This window comes from Schistocerca piceifrons, chromosome 11 (assembly GCF_021461385.2).
Source record: "Schistocerca piceifrons isolate TAMUIC-IGC-003096 chromosome 11, iqSchPice1.1, whole genome shotgun sequence".
Taxonomy (NCBI): Eukaryota; Metazoa; Arthropoda; class Insecta; order Orthoptera; family Acrididae; genus Schistocerca; species Schistocerca piceifrons.
Window position 1 is genome coordinate 169,372,346 of NC_060148.1, and position 26,837 is coordinate 169,399,182.

Below are 26,837 nucleotides of genomic sequence, written 5' to 3' on the forward strand. Positions count from 1 at the left end.
TTTAAACAACAGGATTGTACAAAGTTAATTGTATGTTCTTTTTTTTGCCGTGGTAGGAGCAGGAAACAGGTGGGCCAAGTTTGCGCGCTAGTTACAAATGCTTGCTGAGAGTTGCAAAAGCAGGGCAACCCTTTGCGGCTGGGAATCTCATCAAGGATTGTCTGACCGACTCGGCGGCTAGTATTTGTCCAGCAGAGCTCACGGAAAAATTTGAAAAAGGGATCTTTTGCCTCAAACTGTTGCTCGCCATGTCGAAGATACGGCCTCAGATATGGAACAGCAATTAATGGAGAGAACGGCAAACTTCATTTCGCTTTCTATCGCTCTTGACGAGTCCCCGGGCGCTGCGGACATCTCAGCTCGTAATATTCATTCGATGTGTCGACGACAATCTGCGCATCACAGAAGAATTTTTCGACCTTATACCACTAAAAGAAACAACCACGAGTTTGGATATTTTTCTAGCCGCAGAAAACGTGTTGGAGTCAATGGGTTTAAAATGGGAACACCTGACCAGTGTAACAAAGTATGGAGCCCCTGCGCTATAAAGGATACGCGCTGGATTTCCGAGTTCTGTCAGGTCAAAAATGGCTGAAGTTGGCTGTTCCTTATTCGCGGCAGTCCATTGTCTGATACACCAGGAGGCACTTTGTCCGAAGATTGTCAACATAAAAAATGTTATGGACACAATTCTTCGAAGGGTTAATTATCTTCGATCGCATGGACTCACACATCGCCAATTTAAAGAATTTCTGGCTGATATTGAAACAGAATACCCCGACATCCCCTACCATGCCGACATAAGATGGCTGAGCAGAGGAAAGGTGCTTATACTTTGTCATCCTATGTGGGTGGCGAATTTGGCTTTTTTGAGTGATCTTAGAGGTCATTTAAATACTTTGAACATTTCACTCCAAGGTGAAAATCACTCTGTTGCTGATTTAGTGCAGAATGATTCAAGCATTTCAAAAAAATCTTATTTTGTGGGAAAAACAGTTGCGTGAGAAGAATTGTTGTCACTTTCCTGCACTAGACAGCGTTAAAGAAGATGTGGATTTTTCAGATTATGTTCAAATCATTCTCGAATTACAAGGACAGTTTGAAAACAGATTTTTGGAGATAAATGAGCTTCAGCCAGCCTTAGATATATATTTTGTTCGCCCGTTTTCCCTTCGGGCAGAGGATGTCTCACAAGTGCTTCAACTAGAGCTGACTGACCTGCAGTGCGATATCCGCTCGAATGACCACTTTCTTATGTGTAAAACACTGGATGACTTTTACAGTTGTCTCCCACGAGAGAAATATCCTCTTTTGCACAAGCACGTGGCCAAAGTTCTGTCAATGTTTGGCTCCACATATATTTGTGAGCGCTTTTTCTCTCTGTTAAAGCTTGCTAAAACTAAGAACCGTTCATTACTTGGTGATAAAAATTTGACTAATTCTTTGAGGTTATCAGTCTCACAGAATATTGTACCAAACCTAGACAAAATTGTTTCTTCAAAAAGGAAAAACATATAAAATGTTAATTGTCTTCTTTAACAATGTTGACTGTAGGAATTAAAGAGCTTTATAGTGTTAATTCTATTTTTTAATAAGTTTTCAAAGTTGGTCAGTTAAAATTACTACGTAAAAAACGGTAAAATAAGCATCCGATTTCTAAACTCTGAGAAGGGATACAAAAAGCTGTACCACGAAGTACAACAAAAAATATTTACTTGTAACTACTAACAGTAGGAGACTCTATATCCCTTACATAAAATTATTTCTAAAATAGAATATTTATGACTCTTAGTTCATTTAAGAAACTGATGTATTTTTCAGAAGACGCCTACTGTACATATGACGAGTGTGCATGTGCAGTACTAGTAGAATCAACCTGTGGGTCAGAAAACTACTAAGTTGTTCTTCGATTCTTGTTTTGGATATTGTTTTCTAAAGCTTTGCGCAGTAATTCTGCCACACGAACACTAGTTGTTACCTCGACAGTAAATGGTTTGCTCGTTTTACCGCTCAAAGAACACTTTTACAGAGCTGGCGCTTCCTCTGTTATTTCATTTACGTGGGATCTGACCGCGGGGTAGTCCAGTGCAGAGCAGGGCTGTGGGATCTCACTCGCTCCGCAGCTCCCCCTCACTCCTATGCTGACACTAGCGACACACGGTCGCGGACGGGGTGCTGACACACGGTCGCGGAGCGGGTGATGAACTACACCGCCTTACGATCACAGGGGCTCAGGCGCGCCCGCCGGGCACAATTCTTGGATGAGCCTGTTCTAGTGCATCGAGATAAGGAACACCGGTTGCAGTTGCTTCACCGAAAAAGAAATGCTGATAAATTTTCTGCTGGGACGTGGTACATAAAAACACCCAATTTGCAAGAATCTCTTACCGTCTTGCAGAGATTTTCTGATACGCAGATGCACACATTGTGTGCTTTAAGTTTGTTGTATGTTGCTAAGTGCTCTCTAACTCTCATATACCGGATGAATAAAATCTGAGTATTTGAGTGCCGCCATTTTCACTGCATCAAGGCGTGTGCGCATGCTTGCAGACGTGTGAGCGTGTGCGGTCACACACACACACACACACACACACACACACACACACACACACACACACACATAATTTTTAACCGTTGCATTGTGTTAAAATTTTAATGTAAGATGATACCTCTTAATGAGTAGATTGTAGCATTTGAAATTCGATCCATAATTATGATAATATTGGAAATCAAATTTTTGTTGGTCCCGAAACCCATCTGGTATTCAAGCTGCAACTGATACGGGTTCCTCATTCTGGGATAGTTACTTAGTAATCTAGATTTTAATAACAAACTAAAGCACATAACAGACAAGTAAATCTAATGAGGTATTCACATCTACACATCTTCGGGCATCTCCGTAACACGCGGTCACTGTTCGAACTTACCTGTAAGAAATATAGCAGCCCACCTCTAAAATGTTTCAATGTCTTACTGTACACCGACAGGTTGTGGTTCCCACATACACCAACAGTACTCAGCAATGGGTCACACCGGTGTCCTATATGCGGTCTCCTTTACAGGTGAACTACACTTTCCTAAAATTCTCCAAATAAACGAAAATCTACCATTTGCCTTCGCTACTACAGTCCTTGATATGCTCATTCCATTTCATATCGCTTTGCACCATTGCATCTAGGTATTTAATAGACTTGACTGTGTCACACAGCACACTACTAATACTGTATTCAAACATTATACTCATCTGCTTTAACTTACAGTTAGCTGCCATTTGTCACACCAACTAAAAATTCTATCCGAGTCATCTTGTATCTTCCTGTAGTCACTCAAATGATGACACTTTCCCATACAATACATTTCCTCCGTAATTATTAATATACATCCATTCATTTGCAAAATTGAGACTGCCTAGTGTAACTTATGGTGTGGAAGCATACTCAGGATAGAGAGGGGCACTAGTTGAAGCATTGGGACACTCTCCACTGGCAGTGCTAGCCTGACTTCTGCCGAGGAAGGCCGTATACTTTAACACTCCACTAAGATGTTGATTCTGGAACTAATAAAGTACTTGCCTAAATGCTAAACTATACTGAACACTGGTGCGAGTTTTCAAAATAGCATCAGAGTGGAAATAGGTTATTTCACTCAGTTAAGCAAAAGGAAAGTGCCATGTAGGTAGTAACTTTTGACAGAGTATGAAAGTATTATTCAGAATTGTAAAGTTATCTAGAATGATAGTAGATCAGCATTTTTTAGTCAAAACGCTGCTGCAACATAAGGTATTCTGGTGTACAGCTGTATCTCTGGGTAAATTTCTGGTTGTTGTCTTTCAAACAACGGAAAATCCATGATGGAATGTAACGATATTATGAAAAGGAAAGTTGCTACTCACCATAGAGCGGAGATGCTGAGATGCAGATAGGCACAAAAAACGTTTTTATTTATTACAGAATTCTCACACACTTGTAGAAGTAATTTCCACGATTCTGAAAAACCTCTAATTTAGCCAACTGTAGTGTCACGTGGCTGATCACAGTGAAATAATATAAGGTGGCGCACGAAAAACAGGCCCGATACAGACTGCTTGCCAATTGCACACGATTTGTTGACCGCTATGAGCAGAATAGATACACATGTAATAACTAGGCAGTAAAGAAATAACAAATAAGCTAATGCAAACAACTTCGAAACAGTAGGTGACAATCGGTGGGCGACAGTGAGCAGTCTAGTACTCAGTCCACTTTTTCGTGCGCTACCCTGTAGCGCTGAAATAATATTGTAGGAGTTATCATAGTCTCTTAACAAAATACGAGACCAGACATTCGATTATGGAGCGCGGGCTTCATTCGGTTGTATGTCGGTCTGCCTTCCGTAACAGTGAACAAAGAGAAGAAGATGGAAAATGGGCACTCGCGTGTGCCGTGTCGACTATAAAATACATTTTAATTACTGGTCTTGAATGGTGAATAGGGTACGAAAAGAAACAGAAGTACAGAGATCATGGAAGGTTTGAAACAGATTTAAAATGGGCATGCGCAACGAACGAATTGAACAATTTGATACTGAAGTAAATAGGAGCTGTCGGCAGTGGAACTGCGACAAGTGACCACACGAAGAAGTAAGAGTCTGGCTGAAGGAGACCGAGATGGAGAAGGGAACAGGACTGAGGCTGGAACGAGACCAGCCGACGTGCTGTTGCGAGAACGAGACCGACTGTTTCTCATTCCCAGGAACTATAAGTAGAAAGCCGCAACCTAAATGACCTATGAAAGGCCGTTCCTTAGAATTCGTTTCTCGCTCCTTCCTTTCATCTTGGTCAATCTGCCAAAGCAGATTTACTAAACACAGCCTTCCGAAATGCCTTTACAAAAGAAGATGAAGTAAATATTCCAGAATCCGAATCGAGAACTGCTGCCAACATGAGTAACGTAGAAGTAAATATCCTCGGAGTAGTGAAGCAACTCAAATCACTTAATAAAAGCAAGTCTTCTGGTCCAGACTGTATACCAATTAGGTTCCTTTCGGAGTATGCTGATGCATTAGCTCCATACTTAACAATCATATACAACCGTTTGCTTGACGAAAGATCCGTACCCAAAGACTGGAAAGTTGCACAGGTCACACCAATATTCAAGAAAGGTAGTAGGAGTAATCCACTAAATTACAGGCCCATATCCTTAACGTCGATATGCAGCAGAATTTTGGAACGTATATTGTGTTCAAACACTATGAATTACATCGAAGGAAACGGTCTAGTGACACACAGTCAACACGGGTTTAGAAAACATCGTTCTTGGCAAGCACAACTAGCTCTTTATTCGCATGAAGTGCTGAGTGCTATCGACAGAGGATTTCAGATCGATTCCGTATTCCTGGATTTCCGGAAGGCTTTTGACACTGTACCACACAAGCGGCTCGTAGTAAAATTGCGTGCTTATGGAATATCATCTCAGTTATGTGACTGGATTTGCGATTTCCTGTCAGAGAGGTCACAGTTCGTAATAACTGACGGAAAGTCATGGAGTAAAACAGAAGTGATTTCTGGCGTTCCCCAAGGTAGTGTTATAGGTCCTTTGTTGTTCCTTATCTATATAAACGATTTTGGAGACAATCTGAGCAGCTGTCTTCGGTTGTTTGCAGATGACGCTGTTATTTATCGACTAATAAAGTCATCTGAAGATCAAAACAAAACTGCAAAACGATTTAGAAAAAACATCTAAATTGTGCGAAAAGTGGCAGTTGACCCTCAATAACGAAAAGTGTGAGGTCATCCACATGAGTGTTAAAAGGAGCTCGTTAAACTTCGGTTACACTATAAATCAGTCTAATCTAAAAGCCGTAAATTCAACTAAATACCTAGGTATTACAATTACGAACAACTTAAATTGGAAAGAACACACAGAAAATGTTGAGGGGAAGGCTAACCAAAGGCTGCGTTTTACTGCCAGGACACTTAGAAAATGTAACAGACGTACTAAGGAGACTGCCTACACTATGCTTGTCCATCCTCTTTTAGAATACTGCTGCGCAGTGCGGGATCCTTACCAGGTAGGACTGACGGAGTACATCGAAAAAGTTCAAAGAAAGGCAGCACGTTTTGTATTATAGCGAAATATGGTAGAGTGTGTCACAGAAATGATACAGGATTTGGCCTGGAAATGATTAAAAGAAAGGCGTTTTTTGTTGCAACAGAATCTTCTCACGAAATTCCAATCACCAACTTTCTCCTCCAAATGCGAAAATATTTTGTTGACACCGACCTACATAGGGCGGGAGGATAATCACGATAACATAAGGGAAATCAGAGCTCGTACGGAAAGATATAGGTGTTCATTCTTTCCACATGCAATAAGTGATTGGAATAATAGAGAATTGTGAAGGTGGTTCGACGAACCCTCTGCCAGGCACTTAAATGTGATTTGCAGAGTATCCATGTAGATGTAGATGTAGAACCATTCCTTTGGAGCTGTTAGTCCGCGAATGACCCATCTGTAGTGTGCGCACGCGCCCAAACACACGCAGCACGCAAATGTAACTCGCACATACAATTGCAGTCTTAGGCAACTGCACCTGAAACCCCACTGCGGGCAGCAATACCAGTGCACGGTGGGAGCGGCGAATGGGTGGGTGTAAGGAGCAGGCTGGGGCAGGGAGGGGGAGGGACAGTACGATGGAGATGCCGGGAAAGGAGGAAAACTGAGTGCAGTGGTGGAATGACAGCTGTGTAGTGCTGGAATGGGAACGGACCGGATGAGTCAGGACAGTGACTAAAAAAGGAGTTGAGGCCAGGAGGATTATGGGAACGTAGGATGTATTGCTGGGAAACTTTCCCTGCCCTTTGTCTAACCTGCAGCACTTCGCTGTCCGCCACCCCCACCGTACTACCCCTCCCCCTCCCCCGTTACTCCCTCCCAGTTGCCACTCCCATACTCCCATCATGCACTAGTGCTGGTGCTCGCAGTGTGGTTTCAGTTGCCTGAGACTACAGTCGTGTGTGTGTGAGGCAGAAATTGACATGTTGATTGAATATAAATTCTTGTAGAGCTTTATAATTTACAATACATTAACAGTTTCACTCAATCTTTTTTAAGAGACGTGTCGGAGTGCAGTTTTCATTTAATACCATGTTTTCAGGTTTATATTTTACAAATTTAATTTTTTAGTAGTAGATTATTTTCTCTCAGTGTCTGGCTACACTGTCTGTATTTGTTTCATTAGTGGGAATGCGGTTCACGATAAAATTCTACGATAAACACGAGAGACAGACATAATGTCACGCAAGGGAAGGCATCCTGAAGATACGACATCTTTTGTGTACTCTCACTATACTCTAGGTGCCAAACATGACTGGTTAACAACCACTTGCTTATACACAATCCACACCAGTGAGGGCATTGTGCCTGTACACTAAAGATATGTTCATCTTAGTTTGGGCTATATTATTTTGTGGCCAACCGTGTGCTTCCCTTTTTTTTTTATCTAATTGCAGCAAGTGCAGGGATTTATGCTGTGCTTAATTGCAGTCCAGAGGTCCTGTTTATTGTGATACCCCTTGGGCAGATACATAATGTGGAGATTTCACTGTATAAACAAATACCAAAGCCACAGGAGTGAATACTTAACAATCATCTAGAAATCTCTCAGCTGCTTAGATACTGTAATCTGAGGACTCCAGTCCAGAACTGGAGCTGGCACCTGCTGATAAGAGGCTAACTAAACAGCACCTGTGAAGACACCCAAGTCCCACAGATGCATCACATAGCACTTTCCACAAAATTTTCACATCTTCCTGACACATTTGTTGTCTTCCTCTTTTGCCAGGAGCAGACAGTTAACATGTCTTCAGTGTTTCTTTCTGTATGCCAATATATTACAACTCTGATAAATCCAGATGCGATTTCTGAACTCTGCGATGTTGGTAAGAACAGATTTTTTCCTTAAATCTTCTCAAAAACATTATGCACAAATCAGTTTCTCGGTGCCTTTTATTGGTTCTTCTGTGACTATATGTCACTACAGAACTTGACACATTTTTGCAGCACTTAAGAAAGACAAGACTAAATGAGCATGACTGGTTGGAAAGAGAAGAGTAACTGTCCAATGAGGTTCAAACGAAGAACTACACTAAACTTTTAACAAAGTGACTCGCAAAAACAGGAACGACTTTCAAAGTTTTAGCACAGCTCACAGTGTCGCTCCGACAATGAAATAACTTACATATAGTTAGGGCCTATTTCCAGTGGCATCACAACATTTGGAGTAAGTGTACCACAACTGACAACCAATTGCCAAGTGCACTGAGTGGGCATTTGTTTACATTAGGATAATGGTTAGTGTTAACAGACTACGGACACTGTTACAACTTAAGATTTACCCGACATAATACGCAGTGTACCAACATTTACAGATTAGTCGACCTACACTGAAATGCGTGACAGGTGTCGACTCCCTCAGAGGGTCCTTCACGAACAGGCCGTCGTCGTCGTCCCCGGCGAGCTCGTCGTCGCTGAAGTCTGCGCAGTTGTGAGGGTCTGCGCGGTCGCGGTCACCGTCGCCCTCTCGAGGGAAGGTGGGGCTGCCTGCCCCCGTCAGCTTCGGGGGCGACAGGTGCAGAGTGTTGGCTCGCGGCCACAACCACGAGGGCACCAGTCTCAGTACGGCACCTGCGAAATGGAATTTGTTTGCACGTTCCATCCATCCCGTCGACAAGGAGAACTTACAGGGACGAAAAATGTGTCTGTAAGCTACACATAAATAAAGAATAGCAAATGATAGAAACTTAACCTGTATTCTGTATCCCTATTCAGTTTAACACTATTCCCACTCATTATTTTTTTCTTTTTGTTGTCGTCTTCAGCCTGAAGACCAGTTTGATGCGGCTCTCTATCCTAGCCTCTTCTGTGAAAGCCTCCACATCTACGCATACCTATCCCAACCTACATTCATTTGAACCTGTTTACTGTATACGTTCTTTGGTCTCCTCTATAATATTTAACCCCTCCCCACACTGCCAAACTGACAATTCCTTGACGCCTCAGGGTTGTCCTATCAACCAATGATGTCTTCTTTTAGTCAGATTGTGCCATAGATTTCTTTTTTCCTCAATTCAATTCCTTATTAGTTATTAATCTACATGCCTAATCTTCAACATTCTTCTGTAGCGACACTTTTCGAAAACTTCACTTCTGTTTTTGTCTGAACTGCTTATTGCCCCTGTTCCCTTTTGTACAAGGATACACTCCAGACAAATATCTTAAAAAAGTGATTTCCTAACACTTGTTGTTGTTGTGGTCTTCAGTCCTGAGACTGCTTTGATGCAGCTCTCCATGCTACTCTATCCTGTGAAAGCTGCTTCATCTCCCACTACCTACTGCAACCTACATCCTTCTGAATCCGTTTAGTGTATTCATCTCTTGGTCTCCCTCTACGATTTTTACCCTCCACGCTGCCCTCTAATACTAAATTGGTTATCCCTTGGTTCCTCAGAATATGTCCTACCAAATGATCCCTTCATCTAGTCAAGTTGTGCCACAAATTTCTCTTCTCGCCAATTCTATTCAATACCTCCTCATTAGTTATGTGATCTACCCATATAATCTTCAGCATTCCTTTGTAGCACCACATCTCGAAAGCTTCTGTTCTCCTCTTGTCTAATCTATTTATCGTCCACGTTTCACTTCCATACATGGTTAGCACTCCTTACAAATACTTTCAGAAACGCCTTCTGGACACACAAATCTATACTCGATGTTAACAAATTTCTCGTCTTCAGAAATGCTTTCCTTGCCACTGCCAGTCTACATTTTATATCCTCTCTACTTCGACCATCATCAGTTATTTTGCTCCCCGAATAGAAAAACTCATTTTCTACTTTAAGCGTCTCATTTCCTAATCTGTTTACCTCAGCATCACCCGACTTAATTCGACTACCTTCCACTATACTCGTTTTGCTTTTGTTAATGTTCATCTCATATCCTCCTTTCAAGACACTGTCCATTTCGTTCAGCTGCTCCTCCAGGTCCTTTGCCGTCAGACAGAATTACAATGTCATTGGCGGACCTCAAAGTTTTTATTTCTTCTCCATGGATTTTAATTCCTACTCTGAATTTTTCTTTTGTTTCCTTTACCGCTTGCTGAATATACAGATTGAATAATATCGGGGATAGCCTTCAACCCTGTCACACTCCCTTCCCAACAACTGCTTCCCTTTCATGCCCCTCGACTCTTATAACTGCCATCTGGTTTCTGTACAAATTGTAAATAGCCTTTCGCTCCCCGTATTTTACCCCTGCCACCTTCAGAATTTGAAACAGAGTATTCCAGTCAACATTGTCAAAAGCTTTCTCTAGGTCTACAAATGCTAGAAATGTAGTTTTGCCTTTCCTTAATCTTTCTCCTAAGGTAAGTCGTAGGGTCAGTATTGCCTCACGTGTTCCAACATTTCTACAGAATCCACACTGATCTTCCCCAAGGTCAGCTTCTACCCGTTTTTCCATTTGTCTGTAAAGAATTCGTGTTAGTATTTTGCAGCCGTGGCTTATTAAACTGATAGTTCGGTAATTTTCACATCTGTCAACACCTGCTTTCTTTGGGATTGGAATTATTACATTCTTCTTGAAGTCTGAGGGTATTTTGCCTGTCTCATACATCTTGCTCACCAGGTGGTAGAGTTTTGTCAGGGTTGGCTCTCCCAAGGCTGTCAGTAGTTCTAATGGAATGTTGTCTACTCCTGTGGCCTTGTTTCGACTCAGGTCTTTCAGTGCTCTTCAAACTCTTCACACAGTATCATATCTCCTATTTCATCTTCATCTACATTCTCTTCGATTTCCATAATATTGTCCTCAAGTATATTGCCCTTGTATAGACCCTCTATATACTCCTTCCATCTTTCTGCTTTCCCTTCTTTGCTTAGAACGGGGTTTCCATCTGAGCTCTTGATATTCATACAAGTGGTTCTCTTTTCTGCAAAGGTCTCTAATTTTCCTGTAGGCAGTATCTATCTTACCCCCTACTGATATACACCTCTACATCCTTACATTTGTCCTCTAGCCATCCCTGCTTATCCATTTTGCACTTCCTGAAGATCTCATTTTTGAGACGTTTGTACTCCTTTTTGCCTGCTTCATTTATTGCATTTTTATATTTTCTTCTTTCATCAATTAAATTCAATATCTCTTCTGTTACCCAAGGATTTCTAGTAGCCCTCATATTTTTACCTACTTGATCCTCTGCTGCCTTCACTACTTCATCCCTCAGAGCTACCCATTCTTCTTCTACTGTATTTCTTTCCCCCATTCCTGTCAATCGTTCCCTAATGTTCTACCTCTAAAACCTCTGGTTCTTTCAGTTTATCCAGGTCCCATCTCCTTAAATTCCCACTGTTTTGCAGTTTTAATCTACAGTTCATAACCAGTAAATTGTGGTCAGTGTCCACATCTGCCCCTGGAAATGTCTTACAATTTAAAACCTGGTCCCTAAATCTCCGTCTTACCCTTATATAATCTATCTGATACCTTCTAGTATCTCCAGGATTCATCCATGTATACAACCTTCTTTCACGATTCTTGAACCAAGTGTTAGCTATGATTAAGTTATGTTCTGTGCAAAATTCTACCAGACGGCTTCCTCTTTCATTTCTCTCCCCCAATCCATATTTACCCACTAAGTTTCCTTCTCTCCCTTTTCCTACTCCCGAATTCTAGTCACCTATGACTATTAAATTTTCGTTTCCCTTCACTACCTGAATAATTTCTTTTATCTCATCATACATTTCTTCAATTTCTTCATCATCTGCAGAGCTAGTCGGCATATAAACTTGTACTACTGTAGTAAGCGTGGGCTTCGTGTCTATCTTGGCCACAATAATGTGTTCACTATGCTGTTTGTAGTAGCTTACCTGCACTCCTATTTTCTTATTCATTATTTAACCTACCCCTGCATTACTGCTATTTGATTTTGTATTCATAACCCTGTATTCGCCTGACCAAAAGTCTTGTTCCTCCTGCCACCAAACTTCACTAATTCCCACTATATCTAACTTTAACCTATCCATTTCCCTTTTTAAATTTTCTAACCTACTTGCCCGATTAAGGGATCTGACATTCCACGCTCCGACCCGTAGAACGCCAGTTTTCTTTCTCCTGATAACGACGTCCTCCTGAGTAGTCCTCGCCCGGAGATCCGAATGGGGGACTATTTTACCTCCGGAATATTTTACCCAAGAGGATGCCATCATCATTTAACCATATAGTAAAGCTGCATGCCCTCGGGAAAAATTACGGCCATAGTTTCCCCTTGCTTTCAGCCATTCGCAGTACCAGCACAGCAAGGCCGTTTTGGTTATGTTACAATGCCAGATCAGTCAATCATGCAGACTGTTGCCCCTGCAACTACTGAAAAGGCTGCTGCCCCTCTTCAGGAACCACACGTTTGTCTGGCCTCTCAACAGATACCCCTCCGTTGTGGTTGCACCTATGGTACGGCTATCTGTATCGCTGAGGCACACAAGCCTCCCCACCAACGGCAAGGTCCATGGTTCATTTGGGGGGGGGTTCCTGAACATAGTAACGAAAAATTGGAAAACCACACTTAATACCCAAACAAATTCAAATAATATCACATCACAGCCAATACAGATTAAGCGTGGTATATACCAAAGAGACTCATTAAGACCTTTCTGGTTCTGCCTTGCTCTGAACCCACTATCCAACATGCTAAATAATACAAATTATGGATATAAATATAATAGAGGGAAACATTCCACGTGGGAAAAATATATCTAAAAACAAAGATGATGTGACTTACCAAACAAAAGCGCTGGCAGGTTGATAGACACACAAACAAACACAAACATACACACAAAATCCAAGCTTTCACAACCAACGGTTGCTTCATCAGGAAAGAGGGAAGGAGAGGGAAAGATGAAAGGATGAGGGTTTTAAGGGAGAGGTTAAGGAGTCATTCCAATCCCGGGAGCGGAAAGACTTACTTTAGGTGGAAAAAAGGACAGGTATACCCTCGCACACACACACATATCCATCCGCACATACACAGACACAAGCAGACATTTCTGTTTGTGTCTGTGTATGTGCGGATGGATATGTGTGTGTGTGCGAGCGTATACCTGTCCTTTTTTCCCCCAAGGTAAGTCTTTCCGCTCCCGGGATTGGAATGACTCCTTACCCTCTCCCTTAAAACCCACATCCTTTTGTCTTTCCCTCTCCTTTCCTCTTTCCCGATGAAGCAACAGTTTGTTGCGAAAGTTTGAATTTCGTGTGTATGTTTGTGTTTGTTTGTGTGTCTGCCGACCTGCCAGCACTTTCGTTCGGTAAGTCACATCATTTTTGTTTTTAGATATATTTTTCCCACGTGGAATGTTTCCCTCTATTATATTCGTAAGTGATAGTTTGACACGCTTATGACATATGGTATTATATTTCAGGGTAATTGCTCCCATTCTCAAAGGATATGTTTGGCTCAGAAATGGGCAGTTCGGGCAATAAGTGGTGTAAGTTCATGGACCTCTTGTAAACTTCTGTTCATGAGTCTGGGTATTTTGACACTGGCCTTTCAATTCCTTACTGTCATTTCTTGTTAACAATATTAGCTTATTCCCATGAACAAGCAGCTTTCACTGAGTTAATACTCGGCATTTGGATCGGACTTCGTAAACTCTTGTGCAGAAAGGTTTGCGGTATACTGCTGCTTCCATTTTAAATAAGCGACTACTCGAATTCAGAAATCTTAACAGTAATCCACGCACTTCCAAATTGAAACTGACAAGTATCCTCACGGCTTTCTATTATGTCGAGGAATTTCTTGAAAAATTAAGCTGATTCTTGTTGCATTGTTGGTTGTGTTTACTTAAACTTATGGCTCTACTTTTTTGGGGTCCATAAACATTTTATTTTTATCTGTTATTACTTTAAGTTGTAATTTCATGTATGACAGATTTCATGACCTTGGAGATTTGCTCCTCAATCTGATCCTCCGGAACCTGATGTGTATATAAATAAATAAAACACAATGAAAAGACTGTTACATATAAGCTTTCAGCCAAAGCGTTCTTCGGGAAAGAAAAATGCACATACATTCACACAAGCGAGCACTCCCTCTGTCTATAGATTTTCAACAAGATGGTGCGCTGCCGCGATGTACTGTAATTCCCAGATTAAACCTTTGTCGAGAGACGGATAGGCCGACAAGGAAAGTCGAGTTTCCAGCCAGACCTCCTGAGAACTAACGCCGTCAGACTTCTTTTGTGGAGAACTCTGAAGGATACTGTCTACCTCACAAAGCCACAACACAAGTGAGGCCACTGTGACTGCCTGTGAATCCATTCCGATGGAAACTGTAACATATATGTATCGATCTGTTCTGCTGGAGTGCAGTTGTTGTACTGCTGCCGATGGAGGACACTTTGAACATCGTCAGTGATGTTGCGACCGTCTATGTGACTTAAAAATTTATATTTTTTGTTATTTTTGTTCGTGTTAGTAAAGTTCAAAAATTGTAAACCTCTTCATGAGAGTCCGGTACGTAGAAAGACTGGCTGATTACGAATATTTTCAATTTCCTTTTGAATCCATAGAAATTCCCAATTTCCTGATCATAGAATGGTTTTCACGACCGGATGATAAAGCTGCCGATAAATCTTTCGGGATGTGAGGTCGTGGTCCAAGAAACTCTTCTGTTCCTGATGTTTCGTCCAGGACTGCACTGGACATCTTCAGAGGCACTCCTCAGCAGTATTGCCGAGTCGGCAAGAATCTGCGGAGGAGCGCCTCTGCAGATGGCCGGCGCGGTCCTGGATGAAACGTCAGGAACACAAGAGTTTCTTGGACCACGACCTCACATCCCGAAAGGTTTACCAGCAGCTATCCCAATTTCCTGCTTTACATTAGACAACTGCTCATTGAATATCTTCCCACCACAATATGTAACTCTATTCTCGAGCCCTAGAGAAACAACAATGTTTACATGAAAACTATTTTTGTGTCACACGTTGTGAATGCGTAAATCACAGTTTGGCTGGAACTACTTATCATCAGCAACGAACACTGTTAAGAACTAAATGTATCGGGGAGTGAATGTGAGAATTCCGAGACTCCAAAAAGGCCTATGCGAGATGTGTGGTTACCCACTTTACACGATAGTTTTACTGCTCATTTCTGCTGAACCGAAACTTTACTTACCTTAGGTGCACTGCCCCAGAAGGTAACTCCCCAAGACGATAGGGAGCGAAAATGTGTAAAATAATCCGAAACTTTTTCTTTAGGTCAATATAGGAAGAGATGCTTCTCAAGGCATAACATACTAACTGAGCTGCTTCGTTAGTTAATTTATACTTGATTCCTTTTTAAACTTCCAACAGGACCCCAAGGAATTTTACACAACAGTCTCCCTAGAGTGGCTGTTTATGTTGGTACCAGCGTTCACCTCGTGCAAACTTCCCTCCTACCTGGAACAAAGGTCACGCAGCCACCATCTCTGTCACTTCCCTGTTATCTGAGAGTTAAATTCTGTCACTTGGTGCTGCCTGCCTGTGCATCTGAAAGGCAACCACTGGGGCAGGTTGTCAGTAAAGCTGATATGTTGGAGACATTTTCTTTTCCTTTAATTCTAAGGTATTATGTCATTGTTTGATATGTGTGAACTGTTTATGGATCACACGTGGTAAAGCTTTGCATGTGACCAGCAGAGAATACTTAGTTACCCACTAGAAAATTTAATGGAACTGGTCAGTGGTACTCTCTTTGTCTAGTAAAGAATCCAATTCACAACTTTAATTGACTTTGTGATCCAATAGCATTCTTCTTACAATATACCCTTTTAAATATTTTATTTGCACCCATATAGATATTAATGTTTTAGTTGCTTATGTACTTAAAGAAGATACTTTCATTCAAATATTGTATTTCTAAAATTGTCACACACACCGTACTTTCAAGTCACCAATAACACTGATTACTTTATTTTTATCATCATCATCATCATGATTACTACCAGTAGTAATACTGAGTATTGAAATACTACAATTTAAAAATAAATACGCACACAGTTGCTTTTGTCTATACTAATCACACGTAATATTTTTTATCATTTAGGCCACTTGGTGGGAAATAGCTAGTTGCAGTCAGATACGAGTTGCTGCTGGATGTGTTTTGGAAGTAGCGGTTTATTTACTTATTTATTTATTTTATTTATTTTTTATTTTCCCACGTCTAGTTCCACAGGACCACATTCGGAGCAAATCACCGAGGTCATGGAATGTGTCAGTACTTGAAATTACAACATAAAAGTAATAACAGTTAAATAAAATGTTTATAAACTCAGAAAAAGACAAGCCATAAGTTTATGTAAACACAATCAACAATATAACATGGGAAACAGTTTAATTTTTCAAGAAACTCCTTGACAAAAGAGAAGAAGTCCCACGAGGAAACTTTAGTTTCAATTTGAAAACACGTGGATTACTGCTAAGATTTTTGAATTCTTGTGGTAGCCTATTGAAAATGGATGCAGCAGTATACTGCAAACCTCTGCAAACCTGTCTGCACAAGAGTCAAGGCACTGCGATTCAAATGCAGATTCGATTTGTGCCTAGTATTAACTGAGTGAAAGCTGCTAATTCTTACAAATAAGCTGATATTGTTGAGAGAGAGAGAGAGGGAGAGAGAGAGAGAGAGAGAGAGAGAGAGAGAGAGAGAGAGAGAGATATTTGGGGGGAGGCAATGTCAGAATACCCAGACTAATGAACAGGGGTCAACAAGAGGTACACAAACTTGCACCACTTATTGCCCAAACTGCCCATTTCTGAGCCAAAAATATCCTTTGAGAATGGGAGGAATTACCATGAAATATAACAGTATATGTCGTATGTGAATGAAAATAAGCAAGGTATACTAATTTTTGTGTCAAAGTATCACTTACTCCAGATAACGTTCGAATAGTAAAAATGACAGAATTAAGTCTTTGAACAAGATCCTGAACATGGCCTTTCTGTGACAGCTTACAATCTATCTGAAAAACTAGAAATTTGAACTGTCCAGTTTCTTCGGCGAAGAAAACCAAGGACACATGCAAACATGCGAGGGTCATCTGCTAACACCTGGAACGAGGTATTTAGTGCTAACAGCCAAAAGGCAGGAAGGGAAGGGGGAGGGGGGTGCAGACCAGCAAAATATGGATCACTGTGAGGGGGCCCTACAACTACAAGAAGGGGGGGGGGGGGGGGGGGGGGGCTCATTGCAGAGTAAATGGATCAACCTAGTACGGCCAATATGAAGATGATGGTAGATTCCCTCTGGGAGAGAGGGAGGGAAGAACACCATGTGCTGGGTGTCTCCACGATTTTACGCGGTTTTTAGACAGGGGTTATCCTCCCAAGAGTCGGCCCACAACTGAGCAAAAAGGGATCTGACAAAGCCGCAAATCCGCCCCCGGAAGTGTCACGGGAAATGAGGCATAGATGGCTGCCCTCACAGCCAGACTATCAGCAAGTTCATTACCTGGGATACCTACGTGACCAGGAACCCAAGGAAATCAACTGAACAAGCAGCATCGCCAAGATCGCTGAGAAGGTCACGGATAGCAAGGATGAAGGGGATGGCAGAAAAAGCTCATTGAGTCCGTTCTTAATAGAACTTGGGTGAGGAAGGACCATTTAATAAAGTAGAGGACCTGAGAGCCACTAATTCTGCAGTAAACACCACACACATGGCAGGCAAGAGATGGTGTTCTGTGCCAACAGAAGACCTGAAGGCAATTCCAACTGATCGGCAGATTTAGAGCACTCGGTGTAAAGAATAGTGGTATCCTGAACCTCCTGCAAGAGAGTTCGGAACAAACAATCGAACACTACTGGAAAGATGGAGGCTTTCAGACCCTGGAAGACTTCCAAATCTGGGGTCAAGGAAGTAACCAATGGGGTTAGTTGGGAGAGAACGTGGGGAAGATGATAAAGAGGGGAGATGGAAATCACGGCAGAGGGAACTGAGGCGGAGCTGAGCCGTTAAACCGACCCGAGGGTGGGCAGCGGGTGGGCAATGGTTCAAAGCTGCCAACAGAATAAAACTGGAGGGGTGAGCAGGGAAAGAGCACATAGTGATAGCAAAGAAAACCAGGAGTTGGGACTGTCGAACCGACGGGAGGGATCCCAGGGTCAACCAGAAGACTACCGACAGGGATAGTGCGAAAGGCACCAGTGGGTAAACGGATGCCACGGTGGTGAACTGAGTACAAGAGGAGCAGCGTGGAAGGACCAGCTGATCCATAAACTTAACAACCACAGTCCAGACGAGACGGAACTACTGCCCAATAAAAGATGGAGAAAGGGTGAAAGACCCACATCCCAATAGATGTAGGTAAGGAAGCATGGGATATTGAGCTTATGAACAAAGCCAACCTTCAGATGATGGATATCGAGCAACCAAGTAAGCTTGTTGTCAAAAAGAAGACCCGAGAAACGAATCTGGGGGGTCCACAGTCACGTGTCGGGCGTCAAGACAGAGCTCTGGATCAGGGTGCCTATTCTGTATCTTTCCGCCACTGTGCTGATCGTTTCAGTACTCAAAGCACCGAACGGTCTAGTACTCTAATTAGCGCCCCAGCATTATTCAGTATGCATTTCGGAAGTGATACCGTTCGGGTCTAGAGAACTGAAGCGCTGTTGTCGGTTCGCGTCGCGAAAGCCAATAAAAAGCGAGCGGCCGCAGATCCGCGCATGCGCACTGCAGCACGAACAAAAAGCGGCTAGCAGACGACACAGGTGTGCTATTCTTCAAAATATCTAAAATTGCGTTTTCGTTGCCGTAACGCACGATGCCGCATTCCATCGAGCTGACGTGCACGCCTTCATCGCCCTTGCCTCCTCCTTAGCAGTATCAGGCGCAGTATATCCATTTCCGTGATTCTCAGCTGGAATGCATACAAATTTTTAGTTTCCCTGACAGCATGTTTCCATGCATGTATAGTAACGACAGCGTATTTGACTACATTCTCCAGATTGTCTTAAATACCGCATTATGTCATCTTATTCTCATTCACACTGAATCGTGTTTTGGATTTTACGTTTCGGAAAATGAGTTAGGAATAGCGTGTAATATCACATTGTACTAATACATTTATAAAAGCACCCGGAAAATTGATTCTGAGAGTTTCAAAGAATAAGAAGATAGACAGAATGCAACTGGAGATTCAAATGATTAAGTAGCCCATTTCCCTATATGATACTTCAACAATTTGGATCTTAAAAATAAAATTGAAAAAACGCATTTTCGAGAGGTGCTGCAGTTCGTCGAAGTTTATAACATGAATCTCAAGAATGAAAAGGTTTCGTATATTGTACTACAGTCTAAAAATATTACGGCAGAGATCTTTCATTCCTGCCTACTGTTGCTGAGGATTCGATCGCAGATAAACACTTGTGACAAGCAAGATTATGAAGATGACTGCTGCTAGTTGCATTCCCAGTAATTTAAGTTGTGCTCTTAGATTCCTGTCTAACCACATACTCTAAAATCGCTACATATTCGGTAAAAATGGTAAATTATTTCTGACAAGAAAAAATATAAAGGTCACTGTCGGTTGTTTCAGTCACAGCAATTTCATTTTTCGTTTTTTAAGCACACAGAAATCACGAAATCATTACTGAGGAAGTGCGACATGTAGGTAATAACAAATATTGCACAAAAATCTTAACTTACACGAATAACAATGTCTCGGAACATGTTGCCTATATGAAGAGGAAAAAAAAAAAATATTTTTTAACCCATCCGTGCGTGAACCTGTGTCCTTTAGTATCGCATTCCCGCGTGCTAACCACTTGGCCACGACAAATAACAGAAACTCAGCACTCAGTTCTTGTACTATTGCATAGAGGAACGTAGGTTGACTTCATTGCTAAATGGTGCTGCACGAGTCATAAATGCGTGATAGTTTAGAAGGTTTGCAATATCAGGTTTCACATAATTGCTTTCCATTGTTACTTTAAAATTGTAAACACATTTTGATAATTACTAACTAACCCATTTGTGGGAAAAGTACACAAAATCATTAGTAACGTCAGTTCACACTCATGTAATACACGTAAGCAGAGCCGATGTCTTGATATTTAATGATCTTTAAACTCTTATTTGCATAAAAATAACACGTATTTTGAGAGAATATTGACCAAAAACTTTTTTTTTTTTTTTTTTTTTTTTTTTTTTTTTAATGTAATCATTCACAGTAACAACCTAACCTAACCTAACCTAACCGTATTTCTAACAAAGGAAAATAGTCTATTATGAACTCACTTTCCAACCTGATGCGTCCTCTGGTGATTCTTTAGTAAAACAATCACTAAATCCAAAGCTAAAACTGCTAAATAAGTTTTAACAGGTCCCAGAAGCATACTGAATAGCATATTTGGATAAAGAACCAAAACTAACGTCACTACCGAGACTAACCTACTACACCGATCGGTATGAACGATACAGAATAGGGCCCCATGATGGACCGTGGCAAAGCAACAAGAGTGCACGACGCCTGACTTAAATGGAGACAACTGAAAATCGCGTGACAGTGTCCACGTGGAGGTATGCCAGGTGGCACACTGGAGCACCGTAGAGGGCACCGAATGGGAACGAGCCCAAATACAGAAATCATCCACATAAAGAGCAGGCTTGACCAATAGTCCGGCACAGGCCATGAATCCATTAACAGTGATGAGGAAAAGGACACTTAATATGGACTCCTGTGGAATGTCATTCTCCCTGGTCCACACGGAACTGATAAGTGCCAACCCGGGCTGTGAACAACCAGTGAAACAGGAACTGTCAAATAAAAATAGGGACAGAGCACGGAAGACCCCACTCGTGGAGTGTAACGATTACGCGAGAGCACCAAGCTGCGTCGTAGGTATAAGGAAAATCAAAGAAAACAGCAACAAGATCACGGCACTGGGAAACTGCCAGCCAAACCACAGTTTCCAATCGATGCTGACGGTCATTCGCAGACCGTCCCTCCCGACAGCCGCACTGATAAAGAGACAAAAGGTTCAGAGATTCAAGGACCCAATTGAGCCAATGAGCCACCATCTGTCCTCGTTACTTGTAGGAGACACTGATCAGGCCGACTGGCTGGTAATTATCAAGGGACGACAGAGCCTTGCCAGGCTTAAGGACAGGAATCACAATACTCTCTCTCCATTGAGAGGCTAAAATACGTTTTGAGGCAAATACAGTTCAGCAAATGGAGGAGATATTGTTACTGTGGAGGAGTGAGGTGTTGAAGCAATTACTTATGGATGGAATCAGGGCCAGGGGAATGAAGAGAAGGCTAGAAGCAGCTCCAATTCTGTAAAAGGTTCATCGTAGGATTCCACCTGACAATGGGAAAAACGTATACGGAAAGCTTCAGCCCAGTATTTCTTGAGGAGGAAGGCAGCTGGATACGTGGTCGACACTGATGCCATTGCAAAATGGGTCGTGAGGTGTTCCCGAGAACTGGTGGCTCTGTACAAAGGCCACCTGGAAGGGCAACGACTGGAATCGAAGACTGCCACTGACAACCTCGGAGGGTGCTGAGTGACAAAGGTCAGAACCAGAAGAGGAGACAAAGCATTCCCAACACACCCGCTTGCTCTGTCTGATTAAGTAACGGGCTTTGGCGTAAAGACATTTAAAGGTAGTAAGACTCACAGAGAACGGGTGCCGTTTAAGATGTTGCAAGGTGCGATAATCGTCACGGATGGTGGTGGCAACGGCTGTGTCCACCACGGAACTGGCCGATGGCAAACAGCAATGCTGGCAGCGCGGATTATCTGTTGGGCAGGTCGTGTATGACTTCACCAATACAACCTGACAAAGATGATGTAAACACAACCTGGGGGTACAGAGTGGCCGATCGATACGATGGAAAGCCCAGCGAGGTAACCCGGTCATCGGGAGGCTGGAGGGAATGAGAGAATCGACGGGAAGTGGTCACTATCACAGAGGTCGTCGTGTGGCGACTAGTGTACGGAAGGATGCAGGGGAGGGGAAGTGAGCGAAAGATCGGTGACAGAGGAAGCCATATGCGGCACTAAAATTAGTAGACAAACAACCGTTAAGAAGGCACAGATTGTGGTCTGCAAGAAACTTGTCAATAAAGAGTGAAGCTCTTACCAGACGAAAAAGCACAGCCCACTACGGCTGATGGACATTAAAATCCCCGAGGAGGAGAAAATTGCGGAACGAGGGAAGTTAGGCACTGAGTTTATGTGGCCTGTCAAGAGGGAGATAAAGATTGCAAACTGTGACCACAGAGTCAACTGGACCCAGACAATGACCACTTCCAATTCGGTACAAGGGGCACCTGCATATTAACTTCTATACGGACAGTCGTGCAGACGCTACCGGAAGCACTCGAAGAGCCAACCGGGTTCCGACACGGAACCCACGAAGAGTTGGTGAGTGAGCACCAGTAAAATGAGATTCCTGAGGAACGACAGAAGCTGCCAAATGAAAGGTAATAAGGGATTGCAGCTTGGGAGGTAATGTTAGAATCCATTACACTTCCAATGAATGAACACAGACTGAGTATCCAAATGGGAGGTGAACAGGCTGGAGCCAATCGTGGCCCCATGCAACCCACCCTTCATCATTGAGGACAGGGTGACATCCACAAATAATAGGTCAGACTCGGGTTGCGAGGTGGGAGATGGCACCTCCAAAGCCACGAGGTGGGCCTTGTCCTGGGACTTTCATATCATCTCCTCCTCCTGCTCTTTCAGAAGTCAAGGAGGGCAGGGTCAGAGGGAGAGCAGGCTTCTGCAAGATACGGAACTGAAAGAGAGTGGGCCTCGGGGCACACAGACTGTGCGTCCCGTGACCTAGCTGTGGCAGCAGGCTTTCGGCCCGAGTGACACCGGGGAAAGGGGTCATAGGAGGGAGCCCCATCACTGCTGGGAGCTGGAGAACGGGAGAGGGAGCGCCACCCGGAGTGGAGGATGTGGGAACCACAGGGGATGGGGAGAGGAGAGAGACAGAGAGGGGCGGGACTCGAGTAAGGGAGAGGGAGGAGGGGGGAAAAAATTAACAGAGGCAGCAAAAGCAGAAGACATCGACACAAGATGTAGTCGGTCATATTTCTGACAAGCCTCAGCGCAAGATCAGAAATCGGGGGACTTTTGCTCCCGTATCTTCTTTTCCTTTTTATGAGCCGGGCAACCTGGTGTACGTGAAGAGTGACAATTACAACACACAGGTGGTGGAACACGGGCTCCGCTCACAGAGTGAGTGTCCTCATTCAGGTCTGCCGTATAGAGGGATGACGTGCGTGAAATGCGACAACCAAAAACACCTCACGGATGGTGGGACGTATGGCTTCAGATCACACTGACAACACAAAACCTCGATCTTCTCCAGGAGGGTATATCCCTCAAAAGGCAGGATAAAGCCACCATCAGTGCTATCATCCTTATGACCTTTCTGCATACCGAACAAAATGAACGCTCCTTCACTTCAGACCGGTCCCGAGTTCATCGTCAGTCTGAAGGACGAAATCCCTAAGAAAAATGCCTCCCCGATTCACACCGAAGACCGGTGAGGAGTAAAGGACACCGGGACGTTGTCGGGATGATCACAAGCACAAAGGGCTGCAGATTGGGCGGCAGAAGTAGTTTTGATCGACAGTGAACCTGGCCGCATCTTACTGAAAGACTCCACTGTACTAAACTTATCTTCAATAAGTTCCACGAAATATAATGGCTTTGTGGCACTGAACATGTCCCCATCTGTCCTAGTGCAGACCAGGTAGACGGGAAAGTATTTCATCCCGAGACGGCGAGCGCGGCCCTCTCTGCAGGGCGTAGTCAGGGAAGAGAAGTCAACAGATTTATCAAAAGCAGCATTCGGTGGTCCATTACCGACCGAAGAGACGGCCGCAGGGAAGTGGCCAGTCCAAAGCTTAATGTGTTTCGTACGTAAATGGTCCACCCTTATACCGCCCATCTCAATCAGCCGTGCCGTCCGGCACAGCGGCTACTGCCGGGAGTTCCGATGCCCCAGAATGACGAGCAACCATTCCTCTCCATACGCGAGGAGGCAACGCCTCAGGTATCAGAAGTGTGATCCCTGTGTTGTGAGGGAGCCCGGTCAGATTGACACATTACATAACAGCCCCACCACACCAACTGGCTACACGTGTCGGTGACAGAGTGGCAGCGGAGGGCTATGCTGGTGAAGGAAAAGAGGGGGGAGAGGTAGCAATATTGTAGATGGTAGGGAGAGAGTTGCTTCTCAAATGGCTCACATTAAAGAGAGAAAATTTAAAAGTGGAGCTCAAAACGCAAAGGAAACCAGGTGGATAGCCAGATCGACACGAGTAAGAACGGCGAGATGGGGACGGAGGGAGCGAAGGGGAAGGAGTGAGGAAAGGGAGGGAGGAGCACGGGGAAGGAAATGCAGACGGTAAGGACGAAATGGCTGCAGTCACTCGGGGGCCGTGTGTCTGCCACGAACGATCTCTCTGAAAAACCTTGAGCTCACTGGGGGATGGCAAAAAAATGCTAACAATTGATTACTGCATAAAACTGTCCACTGTTGTAGCTGTTTACTCTATCTGAGGAGTCAAAATATGGCATTAACGTTCGAAGGGGATGTGGGCTACGTTTAACTGTGACATGCTGTTGACCTTTACCTAATACAGCCAATATCGAGGTATTTGCAGGCAGCAGATTACTTTCGAAGTGTTTCTTTCACCACTAACTTAAAAACAGTTTTAATACCGTCCCTTGTATTTACTATTCAAGGCAATTAATGAGGGGTAAGGGCATAGTGATATCACTACTGGTGTAAGTGAGGTTCGCAAAATAATGTATTGTGTGAAAATTTAGACATCCAGGCAATTCCTGGTGGGCTTTGCCAGCTCAGCGCATGTTAAAGCTTCCGCTCACAAAATAGTACCCACTGTTTTTGCCACTTTTTGATTACACAGCTTATAGTTAAACCAAGTTACTTCCTTATGTAATGTGTGTAAGTATTACTTAACATCCAAGTCTTTTCTATTATTATTATTATTATTATTATTATTGTGGTGGTTGTTGTTGTTGAAGATCTACTTACTATGTACTTTTAACAGTTTGTATTTTCTGCCATACATGCATGTTTGTACAGAGTGAGACATAAGGAAAGATACATGTTCTGATGGATGATAGTACTACTGATTCTGAACAAAGATAATCATATTGACATATGCCTTATTCCTTATAGTACAAAATGAAACTACATTAATTTTCCTACACTAAATGTCCTATTCATTTTTGCTCAAGGACTAATAGTTTGTTCAAAAAGAATGCGAGAATATTGAAAATTTCGTGCGAGGAGCTTGTACTGTAGCATAGGTAGTTTTTGTACGCCAGTTCTAGGTAGTGTCCGGACTTAGTATACCACGATGTCTCAAAATTCTCCACACTGTTGTGGTAAGTAGTAAACAATAACAACATAATAACACAGAAAATAAATAACAATATACATTACATATGGTCTACCTCAGAGAGCATTAAGAATGGGTGTATGTTTAACTGAAGTTTTTAGTTCAGAGTGACTAATACTGTCACCCCTCACAGGACGTACCTTTCCTCACCATGCTGAGGACAGACAATGGTGAATATTCAGTCGGTTCAGCCACAATGTTATTTAAGCAGTCTCTGGCCAGTAGGCCCCACACAGACCTCTATGTCGTTTGGTCCGAGTTCAGTATTCATTAAGTGAAGTTCTATGTCAGTCAGTTGTCATCTAGCATTCAAAGAGTTAAATTACTATGTTAGCTACCTGTGCTAACACTTGTGAAATTTTGTTAGACTCCCAAGGCCTCTAGTCCAGTGAAACTGTCAGAAAAAAAAGCCTGTACCTTGCAAAAGGTGGGGTAGAAGATTTAATTTTTTTTAACTCGTTCATATTGTTGGAAAAGTTAGAAAACCAAGTTCTGCCAACAAAATTTCTCTTGGGGAAAACTTTCTGCAGTCAAAACACTTCCATGTGAGGGAGACGAATGTAGCACAAAGAGTGCTGAGAGGATTCGTAGGTCCAAAAAAACATTCTTCGGTTGACGTTGAATCAGGGATGGTGAACCAAGTCCCTCAGGACACGTTCTTGTACAACGAACGAAACAAGATGCGTTTGATCACACTTCTTAAAAAGGAATTTCTGGAGTGTAGCATTGAAGTGCACCAGGCACAAGAAGATGCTGACGTTATGATTGTAACATCTGCCATTTCAAGAACCAAAGATTTTGGAAGTGTTGTCATTGTAGGAGAAAATATTGACCTGCTTGTGCTCATGAACAGTTTGGGGCAAGGCATTGAAAACTTATTTTTCTTAATGCCAGGAAGAGGAAATGCAGAAGACAATTGGTTTTCCACTGCATCTTACAAGTTTGACAGTGAATATATTCTGTTCACTCACGCCTTTAGCGAATGTGATACAACATCCGCTTTTTTTGTCAAGGAAAAATTAAGTGCTGCAATATTATTGCGAAAAATGAACACCTAAACCTCAGCGCTTTGCACGTTCAATAAACCACATGCTACCCGTGAAGAAATAACAACAGCAGGTGAACAGGTTACTATCGCATTGTATAGTGGAGGTGTCAGCAGTTCCCACACACTAAACCATTTGCGGTACCAGCTATTCGCCAAGTCTGCTACAAAAAGCAAACTGAATCTTGCACGGTTGCCACCTACACAAGATGCTGCACATCATTTGTTGTGGACTTACCAACAAGTCCAAAGTTGCATGGGAAACTGGAAACCTCCTGAGAAATAGGGCTGGAATCACAGTGACCACGGTCCAATACCCGTTATAATGAGCCAA

The 26,837-nt window shown here is 42.8% G+C and overlaps 1 protein-coding gene across 1 annotated transcript in view; it reads right to left on the reverse strand.

The window, feature by feature from the left end:
* LOC124719867 overlaps positions 1–26,837 on the reverse strand; it is a 146,159-nt gene that overhangs the window by 54,616 nt on the left and 64,706 nt on the right. Inside the window, exon 7 of the mRNA XM_047245050.1 lies at positions 8,422–8,663. Within this exon, the coding sequence (XP_047101006.1) occupies positions 8,422–8,663 (242 nt within the window). The remainder of the gene's footprint in view (positions 1–8,421; positions 8,664–26,837) is intronic.